At 49.3% G+C, this 16363-nt stretch overlaps 1 protein-coding gene across 1 annotated transcript; it reads left to right on the top strand.

Annotated features, from left to right (window-relative positions):
- Positions 1-5728: 5728 nt before the first annotated feature.
- Positions 5729-11775, top strand: NPFFR2 (neuropeptide FF receptor 2). The gene is made up of 4 exons (XM_017839213.1): positions 5729-5737; positions 9070-9400; positions 10090-10189; positions 10760-11775. The coding sequence occupies exons 1-4, from the start codon at positions 5729-5731 to the stop codon at positions 11577-11579; spliced, it is 1260 nt and encodes a 419-aa protein (XP_017694702.1). The 3' UTR covers positions 11580-11775.
- The last annotated feature ends 4588 nt before the right edge of the window (positions 11776-16363 follow it).

The following is a 16363-nucleotide window of genomic DNA, read 5'->3' on the forward strand; positions in this document are numbered from 1 at the left end:
TTTGGTAACTGCTAGCCGCTATTTTAAAGTGTTGGAAACTATACAGCTATATTAAAACCATATCTATATAATATATATATAGAAAGTCTATATATAATCTATAAATCCCTTTACAGCCGTGGCCCCTCCCAACCCCACCCCTCACTGCTGTCACTCATCAGTCCCCACCCATCACCCCACCCATTCCTTTTATAGCCACAGCCCTGCCCAGACCCCACCCCTCTGCTGTCATTCCCCAGTCTCCACCCCTCATTCCTTTTATAGACATGACCCTGCCCAGACCCCACCCCTTACACCTTTTATAGCCATGACCACACCCAGACCCCACCTCTCTGCTGTCACTCACCAGTCCCCACCCCTCGCTCCTTTTATAGCCATGGCCACACACAGACCCCACCCCACCTCTTCCTTTTATAGCCACAGCCCTGCCCAGTCCCCACCCCTCACCTCACCCTCTCCTTTTATATTATAAACCCAAGACTTAAATAAAAGCACCACAAAAATCCTCCTCTGAGTGCGGAGGATTTCCATATTCTTGTTATTTTCTCTGCGTTTCATCCCAGATATTCTGGGACTAAGGAAGGCACTTGGCTGTCTCTGCTGCCCCTGGCACAGCATAGCTCCTGGGAAAAACCTAAGTGAAGGAGGGACAGAAGAGCAGGGAAGAGGGTAAATCATGGTCCTGGCTGAGCAGTGCCCACACCAGCAGCATTTCCACTCTTTCCATTGATCACCTTTGGAGCACAGGGAACACCAAGCTTTGGCCTGGCTTGGCGTTACCTGTCCGTGTGTGCAGGGAGATGGGAACTGCAGAACGCCTGGAGTTAGTGTCCTGGGAGGCCTGGTGTCACCCAGATGGTCTTTACAAGCATAAAGCATAAATTACATCATGCACAAATGCATTTACAGCACAACTGGACACATCCCGCCAAGGTGACCAGTCCACGAAAACCAAACTGTTGACAATCCGACTTAAAATCAGATACATGAAGATTTTGTTTTCCAGAAACTCCATCTCTTTTGGGCACTTCTTGCTTAAATGCTTACCTGTTGGAAGAAGTCAACCAGCCTTTTTAAAGACCAGACTGCCTTCTCTCTGCTCCCAGCAGATGGAGCCGCTGGCCTGTAAAAGAGATGGAAGTGTTCTGGGAGAGGGATCAGCCCTACTGCTCACTGTGTGTGTGCAGGGAGAGCTGGGGTGAGATTCTTAAACAGATTCCCCTCGTCTAGATGCAGATCCCTCAGGATCCTCTCTTGGTCAGAGGTTTCTCTGACTGTGGTTCTTTCCTGCACCCAGCTCTGGGCCCCCAGCATTCTGGAATTCTGGAATTCCATCTGCAATTACATGCGGCAAAACTGCACTTAATACAATGTCTGTGCATGGCTGGACTTTTTTATCCCCCGTTTATTCCACAGGATAATTCCACACAGAGCTGTTATAATTCCACAAATTAATTTCAGCAAATTTTCTTGCTGAAAAAGATACCCACTGGTTTAAATTCATACTGAGATAATTTTTTCCTCTCAAATTTAAATGACTTGTTAAAGGAATAACTTTTAAACTGCTCCTGGAATAAAAAGGGGAGTATTAAAAGAAAAACAAACCAACGAAGAATCATTCCCACATCCATCAAATCATTGATTGGAAGCCTATTCTCTCACAATCTGTCCTTAGGATACTGTTTTTCTTTCCTGGAAAACCTTATGCAGAAGCAGGTAAGGCAAAACCTGTCATTTCAGCTGCAAGAGCCACCTGCTTTCTTCTGGGCCACACAGACTGCTCTTTTCCTAGGTTCCTGATTTCTAAGCTGTGCTTGCCTGCTCTCCAGGGAAGCTGGATCTAAACGCTGGAGCTCAGCAGGCAGGAGCAGAGCCCGAGAGGTGCTGCTGTGCTGGGAGCACTCAGAGCACCGGGAGGGCTCTGGGCTGTAATGGATGGGGGGGGGGTGGCAGGGGTGGCACCGGTGGAGGCAACTGTGAATCCCTGACCCTGGGAACGAGCTTCCCGAGGCGAAGGGATGCCTCACACAGAGCAGAGGGGGAGGCTCTGCAATGGAACATATCCGAGACACCCTGTTCCAACCAGGCTCCCCCAGGCCAGCAGTGACAGCCTCCAGCCCCGGGGCTTGGCAGCCTGGCTTTGGGCTGGGCTCTGCACTCCCTCCTTCCTCCTTGCCTCAGGCAGGAGCTGCAGGAGCTCTGAGATCCCTCTCCTGCCTGCGCAGAACCAGTAGCTGCTGCTGAGCTTATGAACCTGTAAGTGGGGTACCCTGGGGGAGCGGGCTGGGGGCTGCTTTGGGCTGGGCTTGGGCTGTTCCTGCCTCTCTGCAGGAGCTGGGAGCGGAGGGAAAACTGCAGGTGCTTTCTTAGCAACAGGTCTGTGCGTGTGTGTGAGAGGGGGGCTGCTGATTCTGCTGCTTGGGGGTGCCCTGATTTCCTGGGGGGCACAACACTGACTGTGGGGGAATCTTGATGATGCCAGGGATCTGCCTCCTGCCAACAACCCACTCTGGGCTGCTGAAGGTGGTCCCAGGGAGATCAAGGATGGAATATGGAGCAGTTCCTGCTCTGGAAGGGGATGGGTGTGGCAGCAGATGCCTCTGACCCCAGTGGCTTTGGGGTGCCAGAGCTGGGGGACACACACAGCCCCCACCAGCAGGGACAGGGCAGTCGTGTGGCCAGGCAGGACCACGGAGGGTGTGTGGTGGGGGAAGCACCTGGAAGCACCATTCTACTGCTGGCAGGGTCAATCCACCTGGAATTGGGAGCTGGACCCCTGTGCAGAGCTCCAGGATTTGGGAAAAGAGCTTGTGGCCACTCGGTGTTTCCTCAGTGACTAAGAAAAGTTTACATCATCTTATTTTGCTTTTCTATCGGTAGCAGACACCTCCAGTAGGAGAAAAATATCTGGAGCTTTTGAAGTACCTCAGGTTATCCCTTAAACCTGAACCACCCCGGGGGGTCTGCAAAGTATAAAGTGCAGTGGGATCAGTTTGGGGTGTTTTGCTGGAGACAGGGGGATGGAATGTAACTCTAAGCAGAGGAGAAGCATTTCCCGAGGCTGGCAGATGTGCCACCTCGGCCCAAAGGAATGAACCTGTGCTGCCGCTTTTTTTCCAGAGGAAAGTCCTAGGAAAAATCCAAGGAAAACTTACTTCCACGGTCCTTCCTGCTTGGACAACACTTGAGTTGCGGCTGCCCCTTCCTGAACAGAATTGGCTTCAACTGGAGTCGAACCAAGAGGTTTCCGAGGTAACCTTTCTGCATGTCAAATTCCTGACATCGATTAGATGTCCCTATTCATGTTATCGGGATGACACTTAAAATTCGGTGTTAATTACCCAGTGTAATGATAATCAAGTGACTGAGGCAGCAGTAAATGCGAATTCAAGAGGACTAAAAGGATTCAAATCCTTAGTGCAGCTCACAGAGAGAATCAGGGGTTAATCTCTAAGTGAGCACTTAAAGTCCCTGTGTGGAACAGTCAGCAGGTAGGAAGGTACAGGGAGAGATTGCTGCACATCCCTGCTCTACAGCCCTTCCACAACCCATTGTCCCTTTCTAGAGGTGACACTGTGCAGTTAAACCCCTGCTAGAACCTCCACAGGCAGTTCTTTCTCCTGTGTAGCCTGGACAGTTATTTAACATTAAAGGACAAATCTGGGTTGTGGCCAAGTGTTAAGGATCCAACCCCGCCGTGCTGCACAGGGAGCTCACCTGTTCTGCCCTGGGCAAGGCAGGCTGCTCTGCCTAATCCCAGCGAGGCATAATCCCGTATTCCTGGGAATCTGGGCGAGGAGTCAAAATGCAGTTTAATTGTAACAAGGTCTAAGGAGCGATCCCCGACGTGCTCAGGTCATGGGCTGTGTTTGCTCTCATGCCTGTCTCACAGTGGGCAATGACACTTCTGGGCTTAAAGAGGTTGAAATCAAACAATTTTATGGCTCTTGCTTACTTTTCACACTAAGCACAGACATCGCCTGGTGCAAAGAACCCTTGGGACATGCTGTGATGGGATTGGTTTGGGTTTTTTTCTGGTCATTCTCTCTGCAGTGATTACAGGGTCCTCTGTGCCCCCTCATTTTGGGGGGGACCTAAACTACAGGCTGACAGTGCTCTCTCCCTGTGCCTGGTGAATTAGCTCACACTGCCTGACAGGCTCCTAAAGCATTTATTTTGTTTGCCAGTTTTATGCTCCACTGGGACTATCTCATGACTGCCCCAGTTTTCAGTTTCTACCTAAGCCATAATTCCAGTCGCTTCTTCCTTCTACCTACTCCCCAATTACCTGTTCCCTATCAGTGCCCCAAATGACAGGGCTGTCACATCCCCCTGAGCGCTCTGACAGGGAGTGACTCAGATGAGAGGGGCAATTTAGGAGGCTTTATCTCGCATTTAGTGCTGCAAAGAGCCTGGCGAGGATCATCGATTTCACTAATCCCCGACACTCACTGCTAAGTGCTGCTGGAGCATCTCTCCAGGGAAAAAGCTGTGACCAGTCCAGAGAATATTTAGTGGGGTCCCTGCTCAGTTTCCCGTGATGGATGGGAAGCTGCTGATTACAGGCTGGATGTCAGGAGAACTTCAGTAATCCTCTACTGAAAGCTTCTAAAACAGGGACTTGTTTCCAAGATGAGGCAGATAAAATCCCATGGCTTGCCAGGCTTCTCAATAAAGAGGCTGCAGAAGTGTGCCTGGATGTGGAAATCGTACTTCAACCTGATTTCAGGGAACAGGTGACTGAGATTTTAGTTAAAATTTAAAACAGGCTGTGACACATCAAATAGAAATAAATATATTCAGAAGCTTGAAGTTTGACTGAGCAGGAAGCAAGAAAAATAAGAGTATAATGACAAGGAATAGGTAAGCAGCCTCAGCTCTAATGAAACAGGGTGGAAATGATATATATATAAATAAAGAGCTATAACAAACTTGCTGTGAATGCCTCACCTGTCACTTTCATCTCCTGATTTACATTTGAGTTTGGCTTTTCGGTGAAATGTTTTATATTCCCAGCTCAAGTGGATGAGCAATCTGCATCTCAGTCATGTCTTGTTTATTACAGCCATCCTGCTAATAGCCTTCTTCTTTATAATTATACGGGAGAGGAAAAGTTTAAGATCTTTAAAAAAAAAAATACCTTGACGAACTATTTTCTTTGGTTCCAGCTCAGACTAAGCAGATAAATGACTCTGAGGGGAGGATAAGCAGTTTAAATCCATTGAGAAGAGCTCTGTGTACAACTTCAAAATTGGCACATCTCCCCAGGATTGCCCATTTCAGACTGAGAAATTGGCTTCTCAGAGAGCACTTGATTTTCTTCATGGAAGAGAATGCCAGCAAGAAAAAACTATTTCATTACAATTGGTTATTTTTAGGATTGTTTTCCTCCACAGCTCACAGTAGCTGAAACCTACTGGGATATTCAGGCTTATTTGGAGATAAACCACTCTGAGGTATTTCATAGAAAATATCATGGAAATTCTGATGGATGAAAAGGTAAATAAAACACTTGAAGAGTAAGTTCTATTGCCTCAATTCATAAATACCCTCAGAGTTTGTACTTGGCAGCTCAAGTCCTGCATGACCCAGACCCAACACTTCTACTCAGGTGGGAAACAGATAATAAGTGCATAATAAAGCTCAATCCTACCTTAAAGCAATTCCCAAGCAGTTGATGACATTCCAATGAAATCCTGGCTTGGGACAAGGCTGCCCTGTCTGTGGAATGATCTCGGTGAGTGCATGTGCTCCGGGCTGGGAGTGACAGTTCCTGCCCTGCTCCTTGTCCCATTGCCAGAGCCCCAGGAACTGGTAATAGGAGGCTTGGGGTGGCTGCAGTTGCTCTGGAAGAGAAGCAAAGATGATCCCAATTCCCATGGCCTGTGCAGGGCTCCCTGTGGAACAGCATTTTAGTTTTTTTAGTCAATGGCTTTTCCTATTCCACTGAGGCACAGGACAACTCACGCACTTGCCTCTTCCTTATTTCTCAGACACTTACGAACTCAGGTCCTGCTTTTTCTGTCATCCCTCAGGGGCTGAATTGTGCCAGCAGGACTTTCCCACCTCTCAGCAGGCCAGAGATCATTTTTCAAGGTACCCAGGAAATTTCTGGAGTTCGCTCATGACACAGAGCACAGAGCTCAGGAGAAGGCAAGAACAAATATTTTTGCACGTACCACATGAAATTTTCTTTTTTTCCATGACAACACACTCCTACTGCCCCTGTCTCTGAAGGTTCCTTGTCTTTGTTCCAGCCTCAGAGGACTCTGTGAGGAGATTTCACACGCACAAATCCACATCACAAACCCAGAGGTTGTGCAGGGAAGTGAAGTGAAACAGTGTTGGCAGCTCCAGGGGATTTCCTGCCCAACATAAAGACAATTGTACAACTTCAGAATAACCTTGAACTGTTACTGTAACATTAGAGAACTGGCTTTCCATATCCAGATGTATGAGATTGTCCTGGTCAGCACATGAGACCTTAAACTGCCTTTTTGTCCATGGGGGCTGTGACCGGGATTCCAGGGGGCTGTGACCGGGATTCCAGCAGGGAATGAGGCTTCTGTGCTTGGAAACCCAATGTGGGACTGGGCAGATTTTCACCTGGGGAGACTCTCGCCTTACTCCATTGCAGATTTTCTCTGGTTTATTACATTAGAAAGGGAGGCCTTGCCCTTATCAAATTACCCCGTGGAAGCAGATTACTGTTATTTATCATCTCTTGATATTTAGGGATTGCATTATTTTTTCCCTTTTCTTAGATCATTTATGTTTCTGTCTTCTATGCCTCTCTCAGTTATTTGTCACTGCCTGTTTTAGCTGGCAAAGACCTTGTGAAAACATAAGGCACTGTCTTAATTTCTCCTTGCAGCTAATCCTCATCTCCCTCAGCTTCAGTATAATAAAAATCTGTGGAGCTTTTCTATTTCCTGACAGCTCTGGTGTTTGTACAGCAACTTTTCTGTGCCTGCTACAGCCAAAATTTCATTAGTACAACTGGGATCAAGCTACATGCAGACACAGCTCCAGTTTTGCCTTGAGGCTGTTTACAACTTCTTGTTTATCAGTTATGAACAAAAGCCATTACAGAGATCATTACTGAAAAGATTGGAAGCTGCTGCTTCACAACACAAAGTCAAAAGAAAAAAAAAAAAAGAGAAAACGCAAAATATGTATCAAAAAATAATGATTAGATCAATCCTCCTGTTTTTAGTGTGATAATGGATAATTCTGTTCTGGAATGAACAAGGAACTTCTCTCTCAGACAACAAGAGGCCCCTTGAAAACCCAGACTCCAGCAGGTAAGGATGGAAAGCCAGATCTGTCTCACCTGTTGGGGACAGCACAGATCCCGCTGGGCATGAGGACTGGGAATGTGGCAGGATCCAAAAGCACCTTCCCCAGGCTGAAGCATCTTCCTAAAGCAGCACCTCTGAGAAGCAAAGGATTGAAGAAGAAAATGAGTGGTAATTTACAATAATAATAATAATAATAATAATATTGGTGAAGAGCAGCAAATTAAGTCTAGCTCTCTGGCACGAGGGATGCTGAGCTTTAAACAGGGTCTGAGGGAGGCAGCATCTCCTGGAATTTATAGACCACAGCTCCAGGCTTGGGATTACAGGAACAGTGCAAACTCCTATTGCCAAATATCTGTATTTGCATTCTCCCAGTGTTCCCCATCCTGAGCATGTTTGGGTGCAAGTGCACCAGAGCTGCTGCCTTGAGGGGGGTGAGGAAAGCTGGCATTAAAACCACTTCCCACAGCAGCTGACTCTGAGCTCTGGCTGGGGAAAGCAGTTGGCACATCACACATTTCAATAAAAACAATTCTGGTAATTTTGAAAACGTGTTGAATAAAAAACAATCATGATAAGCCTTTCTCCACAAGGACAGCCCAAGGGAATATATAATTATTGCTTGTTCAAACATACAAGTAGCCGGTTTTTGGTGAGAGATTCCAGATTCTTGTCTCCCTACCGGGCTGTGCAAGCATTTAATGAGTATGTAAAACAGACCCTTTAAAACCCTGCACTGCTGCTGACTTCTAAACAGACACAAGAGACCAGAACATGGTGGTTTTTCACCGCTCTGCTTGTTCCAAACCTCAGGCACAGCAGAAAAAATTAATTTTTGCTGTGCCTGCTACCTGAAAGTAAAACATTTGCAGAAACTTTGATGTTCGTACAAGCCCATCAGGATTTGGACACTTGTGCCTTAATTCAATTTCCATTTATAATAAGAAATTTGAAGTGTCCTAAAGGCACCTACACTCATATTTTAATTTCATGCCTTCTTCCACCGATTAATTTTGCTGTTCTTTTGCTTCCAAGTCAAGTTACCTGCTAGGAAATGACTCCAGGTCTCTTGTACCTGAGCATGTTTCAAACACAGCATGGTCCTTCATGATTGCAGACTGTGAGCTACACGCTTTCTGAGCAATAATAGTCTAATACCAACTGTACATAAAAAACAACTCATGTTCCATGAAACGGGATTGCGTTTGGATACATGCAGGCAGAACATTTCTGCCACTTCAGAAAGCTTTAATCCCTGGTTTTCAGTGATTAAATTAGTGATTATTTCAGTGATTGTTGCTCAGCAACCTCACCATTGTTAGATCACTCCAGCTGTTCAGTAAATGTATTCCTCAGGAATTCTGATTACTTTTTACCTCAAAATCAGCTGGGCAAGTTGTTGGTTTGTTCAGTTGACGCAGCACAAGAGGCTGTTTTACGTCCTGTCTGGCTTTCTCCTCCTTTGGGAAAGGAAGGACTTAATTTATAGAGCCTGCAGAAGGAGAAAGGAGCCTCACTGGTCACTTTTGTAGGCCTGTGTGGTCAAACTCTACAAGTAGTATTTGTTGTTTTTCCTATTTGGGGAGGCCCAGAACACGGACTGTTAAAATAAGCCACAGAGGGATGAGCACACCTGAGGTTTGCTTGTGTTTCAGAACACAGTGTACTCAAGGCAGATAATAACAGTAATAATAATAATAATGACAGATTCATAAGGATCAACTGCAAAAAATGACTTTTTTTACAGATATTTTCTAAGGCACGTTAGAACACGAGTAAGAAAATGGACTCCAACGCTTCGTTCGACTGGCCCCCCGCGCTGAATTACAACGGGACGTACAAGTACCTCTACTGGGAAGGCAACGTCTCCTACGTGGACTTCTACCTTCACCAGCCTTCAGTGGCTGCTGTCTTCATCATATCCTACCTCCTCATCTTCCTCCTCTGCATGGTGGGCAACGGGCTGGTTTGCTTCGTCGTCCTGCGGAGCAAACACATGCGGACGGTCACCAACCTGTTCATCCTGAACCTGGCTGTCAGTGACCTGCTGGTGGGGATCTTCTGCATGCCCACCACCCTCCTGGACAACATCATTGCAGGTGGGCTGGCTCTCACCAGGGGCAGGGAGAGCCGGGGGCGTGTTTCGGAGGGGGCTCTATGAGCATTTCGAGTCACTGGGAGCAGGGGTGAGGAAGACAAGCCTCTAACCCACCTTCTGCCTGCTTGCTGACTTCCACATCCCTCATCCTTAGGAAGGGATTCTCCCATTGCCAGGTGGTATGTTTGGGAAGTCTTGGTGGATGCCACGAGTTAGATGAAGAGAACAATCCACTGTAGCAGTCAATTCCCTTTCCTGTCTTGATGTCTCATTTTATCGGGATGTTAAACCACAGATGTTTGCTTTGCTGGTTTTTGGAACATCAGAAAGTCACCTGTCATCAGAAAGGCAGCTGACAAAGCATCTGCTTCCACACTCTTTGCCTCCCTAACCCTTGCTCTCTTAGTTCCAGGGCAGAAAATTCCTCTTATGCATATAAGCCCAGAGAAATTGTGGCTGCCCCAACCCTGGAAATCCTCAAGGCCAGGCTGGATGGCACTTGGAGCAAGCTGGGATATTGAAAGGTGTCCCTGTCCATGGCAGAGGGGTTGGAAGGAGATGATCTTCAAGGTCCCTTCTAACCAAGACCATTCCAGGAGTCTACTCAGGAAATGGAAGACAAGAGCAAATAATTTTAAGTAGAGTCCTGCAGTGAGATGACAGCAATTCCAACTGCCTGTTTCCTTCCAGGATGGCCTTTTGGGAGCTTGGTGTGCAAGATGAGCGGGATGGTCCAAGGAATCTCTGTTTCTGCCTCTGTGTTCACTCTGGTTGCTATTGCCGTGGACAGGTAAGATGCTGCAGAGTCTGTGACCACCACTCTCACCTCCCTCTGCCCTCTGACCACAATGAGCCTGTTCATTAACTCACCCAACACCGCAATAAATTAGATGTATTTTTCTGCTGAGGCTGTTAAGCCAAACAAGATGTTGCCAGGTCTAAAGAGCAGCCACAGCAATTTGCTCCTCCACTGGTATCTCTTCAAGACAGTGAAACCAGGCTATCCTGTCTGGCCTGGAAGTGGTTTGTCCCTCAGCTGTTAAGCTGGATAGCAGAGGTGTTAATACCTGCCTTAGCTAAGTGGAGCATCACAAGCAGCTGCTGATAAAAGAGGATGAGATGACTCCATCTTTGTTTTTTAAAAAAAACAATTTAAAATGCGTGTGCATTTTAAATTCCATAAGGAAAATCTGGGTTATTTGAAATAACCTGTAGGGTAGTGAATGAACATATTAAGGTAAACTAAGGGAATCAGTATTGGGTAGAGGAAAACTGGGGGCTAAATCTTAAAGCCGGGTGATGAAGCATTCCTCCAATGGCTTCTCCACACGTGTCCCCTGTGTCCTCGCCACCTTGCCAGGTTCCGGTGCATCGTGTACCCCTTCAAGCAGAAGCTGACCATCCCCACCGCCGTCACCATCGTCGCGGTCATCTGGATCCTGGCCGTGGCCATCATGTGTCCCTCGGCAGTCCTGCTGCAGGTGCAGGAGGAGAAGCACTTCAGGGTGATCCTGGGCCCCGGCAACGACACCCGCCCGGTGTACTGGTGCCGGGAGGACTGGCCTGACCCGGCGATGAGGAAGATCTACACGACGGTTCTCTTTGCCAACATCTACCTGGCTCCCCTGTCGCTCATCGTCATCATGTACACCCGGATCAGCGTCGCCCTCTCCCACACAGCCGGGGCTGGGGAGCGTGGCCAGGAGCAGCGGCACAGCACCTGGAAGAGGAAACAGAGAGCCATCCAAATGCTCGTCGTCGTGACTCTGCTTTTCACCCTGTCCTGGCTCCCCCTGTGGACTCTGATGCTGCTCTCGGACTACGCCAGCCTCTCCGATCTCCAGCTGCAGCTCATCAACATCTACATTTATCCCTTTGCTCACTGGCTGGCCTTCTTCAACAGCAGTGTCAACCCCATCATCTACGGGTTCTGTAACGAAAACTTCCGCCGGGGCTTCCAGGGTGTCTTCAAACTCCAGCTCTGCTCCAGGGAGGTCTATTCCCAGCCAGGCCAAAGCAAGGACCTCTTGCCAGCTGCCCAGTGCCAGACGCCCCAGGATCAGTCTTTTCAAACAGCTAAGGAGGAGAGGAAGCCAGTTAAGAAAGGAAACTGGGTGAATAACCAGCAGGATTTGATCATGGAGGATCTGGAAGAGTCCTGCAATGATGGGATCAAGTGAAACACGCTAGGAACCACCAGAAAGATTTAGGCCTGGCAGAGTTTATTCACTATGTGTGAAACTCGTGCTTTGTGAGCCCTTTCTGACAGAAATGCTGAAGTGTTTCTTGTTTGAAGGAGACATCAAACTCACATCACATCTGAACATTTGATATCAGCAGGAAACCAAACTCATCCCTTTGTGTCACCAGCTTAAACCAGTGGACACTCCCCTCAGCCAGCCACGAGCTGCTGCTCTTGAACTGGGCTGAAACAAGGACAGGATTAAAATCTTCCATTTACTGGGACATAAGAGAAAAAGAGAACTGAGATTACTGACTCAGGTACAATTACTGTGGATGCCCAAAGAAGAAAACATTCCTTCATTTTCTCTGTGAATCTCTCAGAGCAGCTGAAGCAGAGTTGCTTGAACGACATTTATGGAAATGTCTTAGCCTGTGAGTAATCCCTTATCCTGTAACTCTCATGGACTGAAATGTTGGAGATACAGCGTGAAATGTGAACTGGACTCAGCAGTCCCTGGGTTTTCTTATGGCTGTGTCCACGTTGCTTCTGGCTGAACATTCTAAACACCAGCTGGTTCCTGCCCGAGTGACAAAAATGAGCATTTTCAGTCACATCCCATTTATTCCCCTGTCTCATAGTTATTTCTGTGATATTCATTACTGTTGCAGTGAGAGAAATAAATAAGAGTGGAAATTTGGGAAATAAGGCGTAAAAAAATGGCTTTTGTGGTACATTTCTCTGGAGAACTTGATTTGATTTTGAGGGGGGATATAAGTCATCTAAAAAGACTAAAATTTCAGTATGAGAAGGAGAGAAAACACCTGTTCATTCTCAGGTTATTTCAAGTTTTACCCCCCCAAATTTTCCCTATCCATCCACCACTGTTCACCTCAGTTTCCCTCAAGATGTTCATTCTCTCCCCTGGAGATTACATCAGATTTTATCCCCCAAAATTTCTCTACCTGTGCACTACTGGTTACCTCATTTTTACCTCCAAGTGTACATTCTTTGATCTACCTATTATCTCAGATTTTGTGCCCAGAAGGTCTATTTTTTTCCCCTTTATATTATCTGGATTTTTAAACTAAAAACCACTCAGACTATATCTTACCCCCAAAACATTTGTTCTATCCCCTACAGATTAGGACAGAATTTTCCTCCAAAATAGTTATTATTCCCTGCTTATCTCCAGTAGATTAAACTCAGATTTTACCTCCAAAATCGTCCAACCCTTGCCCTTTTTCACCGTTTTTATTCCAAGTTATTTCATACCTGAACAGAATGTCCACTTTTTCTTACTGTATTCTATGCCTAATTTTAACAGAACCATTTAATTCCAGACCCTACACGTGAATTATTCAATTCTTTGCCATTGGACTTTGGACAAAGTAAGGGATACCAGGGATGCTGGACCACAGGAAATCATGCAGAGAAACACCTCAGAAACTGGACAGAGAAAGCTTTCAAGGCACTCCAGAAAACAGAAATGTGTTCATGCCTTGCCAGGCCACCCCAATTCTGTCACATCCACCTGAGCTGTGCAGGAGAGGCCAAGGCTCCCCTTCCTCCTGGGAAAACACCGTCTGAGCACATCCTGGGCTGCACCTATAAAGGGCATGGAAAAGGCAAAACTACAATGGTGTTTTCTGTTAGAAAAATGTGTGCCTGTGATGAAAAATTTTGGACAAATTCGGTAACATCATTTTCCTAGTGATGGCCACGCACATCTCTCCAGGCCGGGCGAGAACAGGAAGGAGAACTACAGGAAACGCAAAGAGACACAGTCTGGTATTCGCGCTTATTCCATGAAGGGTTCCCAACATTTTCCTCTCTTTATAATAAGGTATTGCTGCTAAAAACACCTCAAGCCTGTGTTTTAGCAGCTGCAGCCAAGACAAGGTGGGATACACATGGAGAACTGGACAGGTAACAACAGGATGGTACACGGACTTGGCAAATGCAGCATAATACGAGGTGAGGTGTGAGGGGAGAGATGCTCAGGGATTCTTTTTCTTGTTTGGATTGCTCGGTTATATGAACTTTGAAAACACCTAGTGCTGAAGGGATCCAGGGTGTGAGCACTGTGTTCTTCAGGTTAATTGTTTTTCTTTGTTATGGGCCTTAAAAACAGCCTGTGTCAAGAGCAGCAGAGAACTGCTCCAGTGTAAGAGGCAATTCATCACAATCCAGTGATGCATCAGTTCGAGGGGAAGTGTTTAGAGTAACTGACTAACATTTGTAACACAAAAATCACATACAATAAACACTAAAAGGGACTTTTTATTGAGCTGAAACACAAACATGTTCACAGCAGGCAATGCAAAGAGGTGAACACACAACCAACAAAACAGCATCTGAGCATTGGGGAATACAATTCTGGCAACATCCTAGTGCCCCTGTGGGGTCTCTCAGAGGAAAGAAGGGTGGCAATGGCTCAGCAGAGGTTTCCAGCCCCCAGTGCAGATAATCCTTGGACCTTTGGATTTCCTTTCTTCCGAGCTCATTGCTCTGTCTGTCAGGTGTCCACTCCTGATGCTTTGTGTTTATCAGGGAGCACATCACAATAAAACCTTCAACATCCCAAGTCTTTCCCTGCTTTCACTCAGACGGCAGTGCCTGGTTTTGGCATTTTGAAGTTTCCTCTTCTGTACCCATTTCCATTCCAGGCAGGACCTTCCCCATCTGGAAAAAAAAAGAGGAAATATTTCAAGTGGACTTCCAAAAACATGGGGTTTGCCATTGGAGAGTGTGAGTTCCAGAGCAATGGGGGGAGAGGAAGGAGAGGGTCAGATCTCACCTGGCAGGTGCTGTCAGACAAGCTGCACTTTATTGATTGGAGGGTAAAAAGTCACTGTTTGAAATCCCATGAGTTCTGAGGCCATGGAGGGAAGGGAGAGATGAAGGCAGAGCTGGGACCAGCCTGTGCCTGACCCGCGGCACGGTCAGTGCCAGTTCCTGGGCCGGGGGTGCTCACGGTGCTGCCCGACAGACACACGGACACAGGGACAGACGGGCAGCTGCTCGGGTCATGTGCCCCCAGGTGACCCCATGACCCCCCAGACGAGAAGCCAGATGTGATGTACGTGGTGACCCCGTAGTAGCTCTAGGGTGTCCCAGGTGACTGCAGGTGGTCCCAGGTGCCCCCCGCTGACCCCTGTGCCCCCCGCTGACCCCTGTGGCCCCCCCCAGACCAGAAGATGGACACGACGCACATGGTGACACCTCTGTGCCCCTCGGTGAGCCAAGCGAAGGCTCCCCCTGGCGAACAAAAACCGGGAACTGCGTTCCCAGCGCGCCCCGAGGGCTGTTCCTGCAGTGCCGGGCGGGTTTCGCCAGACGGCGCCACCGAGCCCGTTGGTGCCGCAGCCCCGCCCCGCTCCCCCCGCCCCGCAGGTGCCGCGCAGGGACCGCCCCGGCCCGGCCCCGCCCGGCCCCGCCCTCAGCCCTTTTACCGAGCGCCGGCGGGGCCCGGGGAGGCTTTGGGGTGTGCGGGTCGGGGGGAGCCGGTGAGTGCCGGGGCTGTGCGGGGAGGGGCCGGGGCCGTGCGGGGAGGGGCCGGTGCCGTGTCCGTGTCCGTGTCCGTGTCCGTGCTGCCCCGCCGTGATCCCGGGTGTCCGTGCCCGGCAGGGCCGTGTGTGCGCAGAGACCTTGGGGCACCCGCGGGACGGAGGGTGCGGAGCTCGGCCCGGGGTCGGCCCGGGCTGTCCCGGCTGCGGCTCCGGCCGGGGGGGCTCGAGCGGCCGCCCCCGGGCCGTGCCGGGAGCTCGGCTGTGCCCGGGCCGGGGCCTCTCCCGGAGGGATGTGCGGCACGGCGGGGAAAGCGCCTGGAACTTTGTGTTGCGTACGCGAGAGTTTTCCCACTGTCTTTGCGCAGGTTCAGCTCTGCGGGAACTGCCCGGGGGGCTGCCGGCCAGAGCCGCCCGAGGATGGGGCTCCCCCCGAGCACGGGGCAAGCGCAGCCACCGGTGGGACCGGGTCAGCCTGCGGGAAGGTTTCTTGATTGCTCCCGTCCCCAAAGCAGCTGTGCCTCGTTCGCAGAGGTCCCGCCTGGGCAAGCCCGGCTCAGCACAGCACCAGGAGAGGCTGCACGGGAGGACGAGCCCGGCCAGGGGCAGGACCCAGCCCAGCCCCGGGAGAGGTGACACGGCAGGGGATGTGCGGTGAGTGCTCTGACACGGGCTGGGCTGGGGGGTCTGTGCTGGGGGTGTGCGGCAGGGTCGGGCCCCTCGTGACTTTGCGGAGGTGAGAGCGCCTTGTCCGCCGGGTTTATGGACTGGGGGACCGGGGGCCGTTTAGGGGCGCGTTGTGCTGGGCAACGGGGGCCGGGTAAGCCCCTTACTGCCGGGTGACCCCGGGGGGAGCCGTGGCAGGGCTGTGGGGCTGTTGCTCTCTGGGTGTTTCAGGGTTTGCCTCGGAATCCCAAAGCCTTTCCCGTGCAGGGAAAAAATTAATTAATGCTTTTTGCTCGTTCTGTGTCAATTTGCAGCCTGGCTCGTGGTTTCCCCTGGTGCCGGGGAGTGGAGGCGAGTTGTGCTTCCTGCTGGGAGAGAGAAGGGCCTTGGGAAGCTGCTCCATGAGCCACAGCTGTGCCGAGCCTGGGAGTCTGTCCAGGTAAGAGCAGGGCTTATACTGCCACTGAGGAGCTGGGTTCTGCTGTTGAAACATGCCCATGCCTTTAAATGCAAGGACAGGCAGAAGCTGGGAGGGACCCTGAGCACATTTGAAAAGCCCCTGACTGTGGGAGAAGTGTCCAGGAGAAATGATTCCTTTTTTTGCAGG

Source organism: Lepidothrix coronata, unplaced genomic scaffold (assembly GCF_001604755.1).
Source record: "Lepidothrix coronata isolate B3197 unplaced genomic scaffold, Lepidothrix_coronata-1.0 Scaffold388, whole genome shotgun sequence".
NCBI classification, from domain to species: Eukaryota; Metazoa; Chordata; class Aves; order Passeriformes; family Pipridae; genus Lepidothrix; species Lepidothrix coronata.

Excerpts from the sequence above, each read along its gene's own strand:
- NPFFR2 (XM_017839213.1), top strand. Across the intron at positions 9,401-10,089 it reads CCTGGACAACATCATTGCAG|GATGGCCTTTTGGGAGCTTG; the intron begins GTGGGCTGGCTC and ends GTTTCCTTCCAG. Across the intron at positions 10,190-10,759 it reads GTTGCTATTGCCGTGGACAG|GTTCCGGTGCATCGTGTACC; the intron begins GTAAGATGCTGC and ends CCACCTTGCCAG.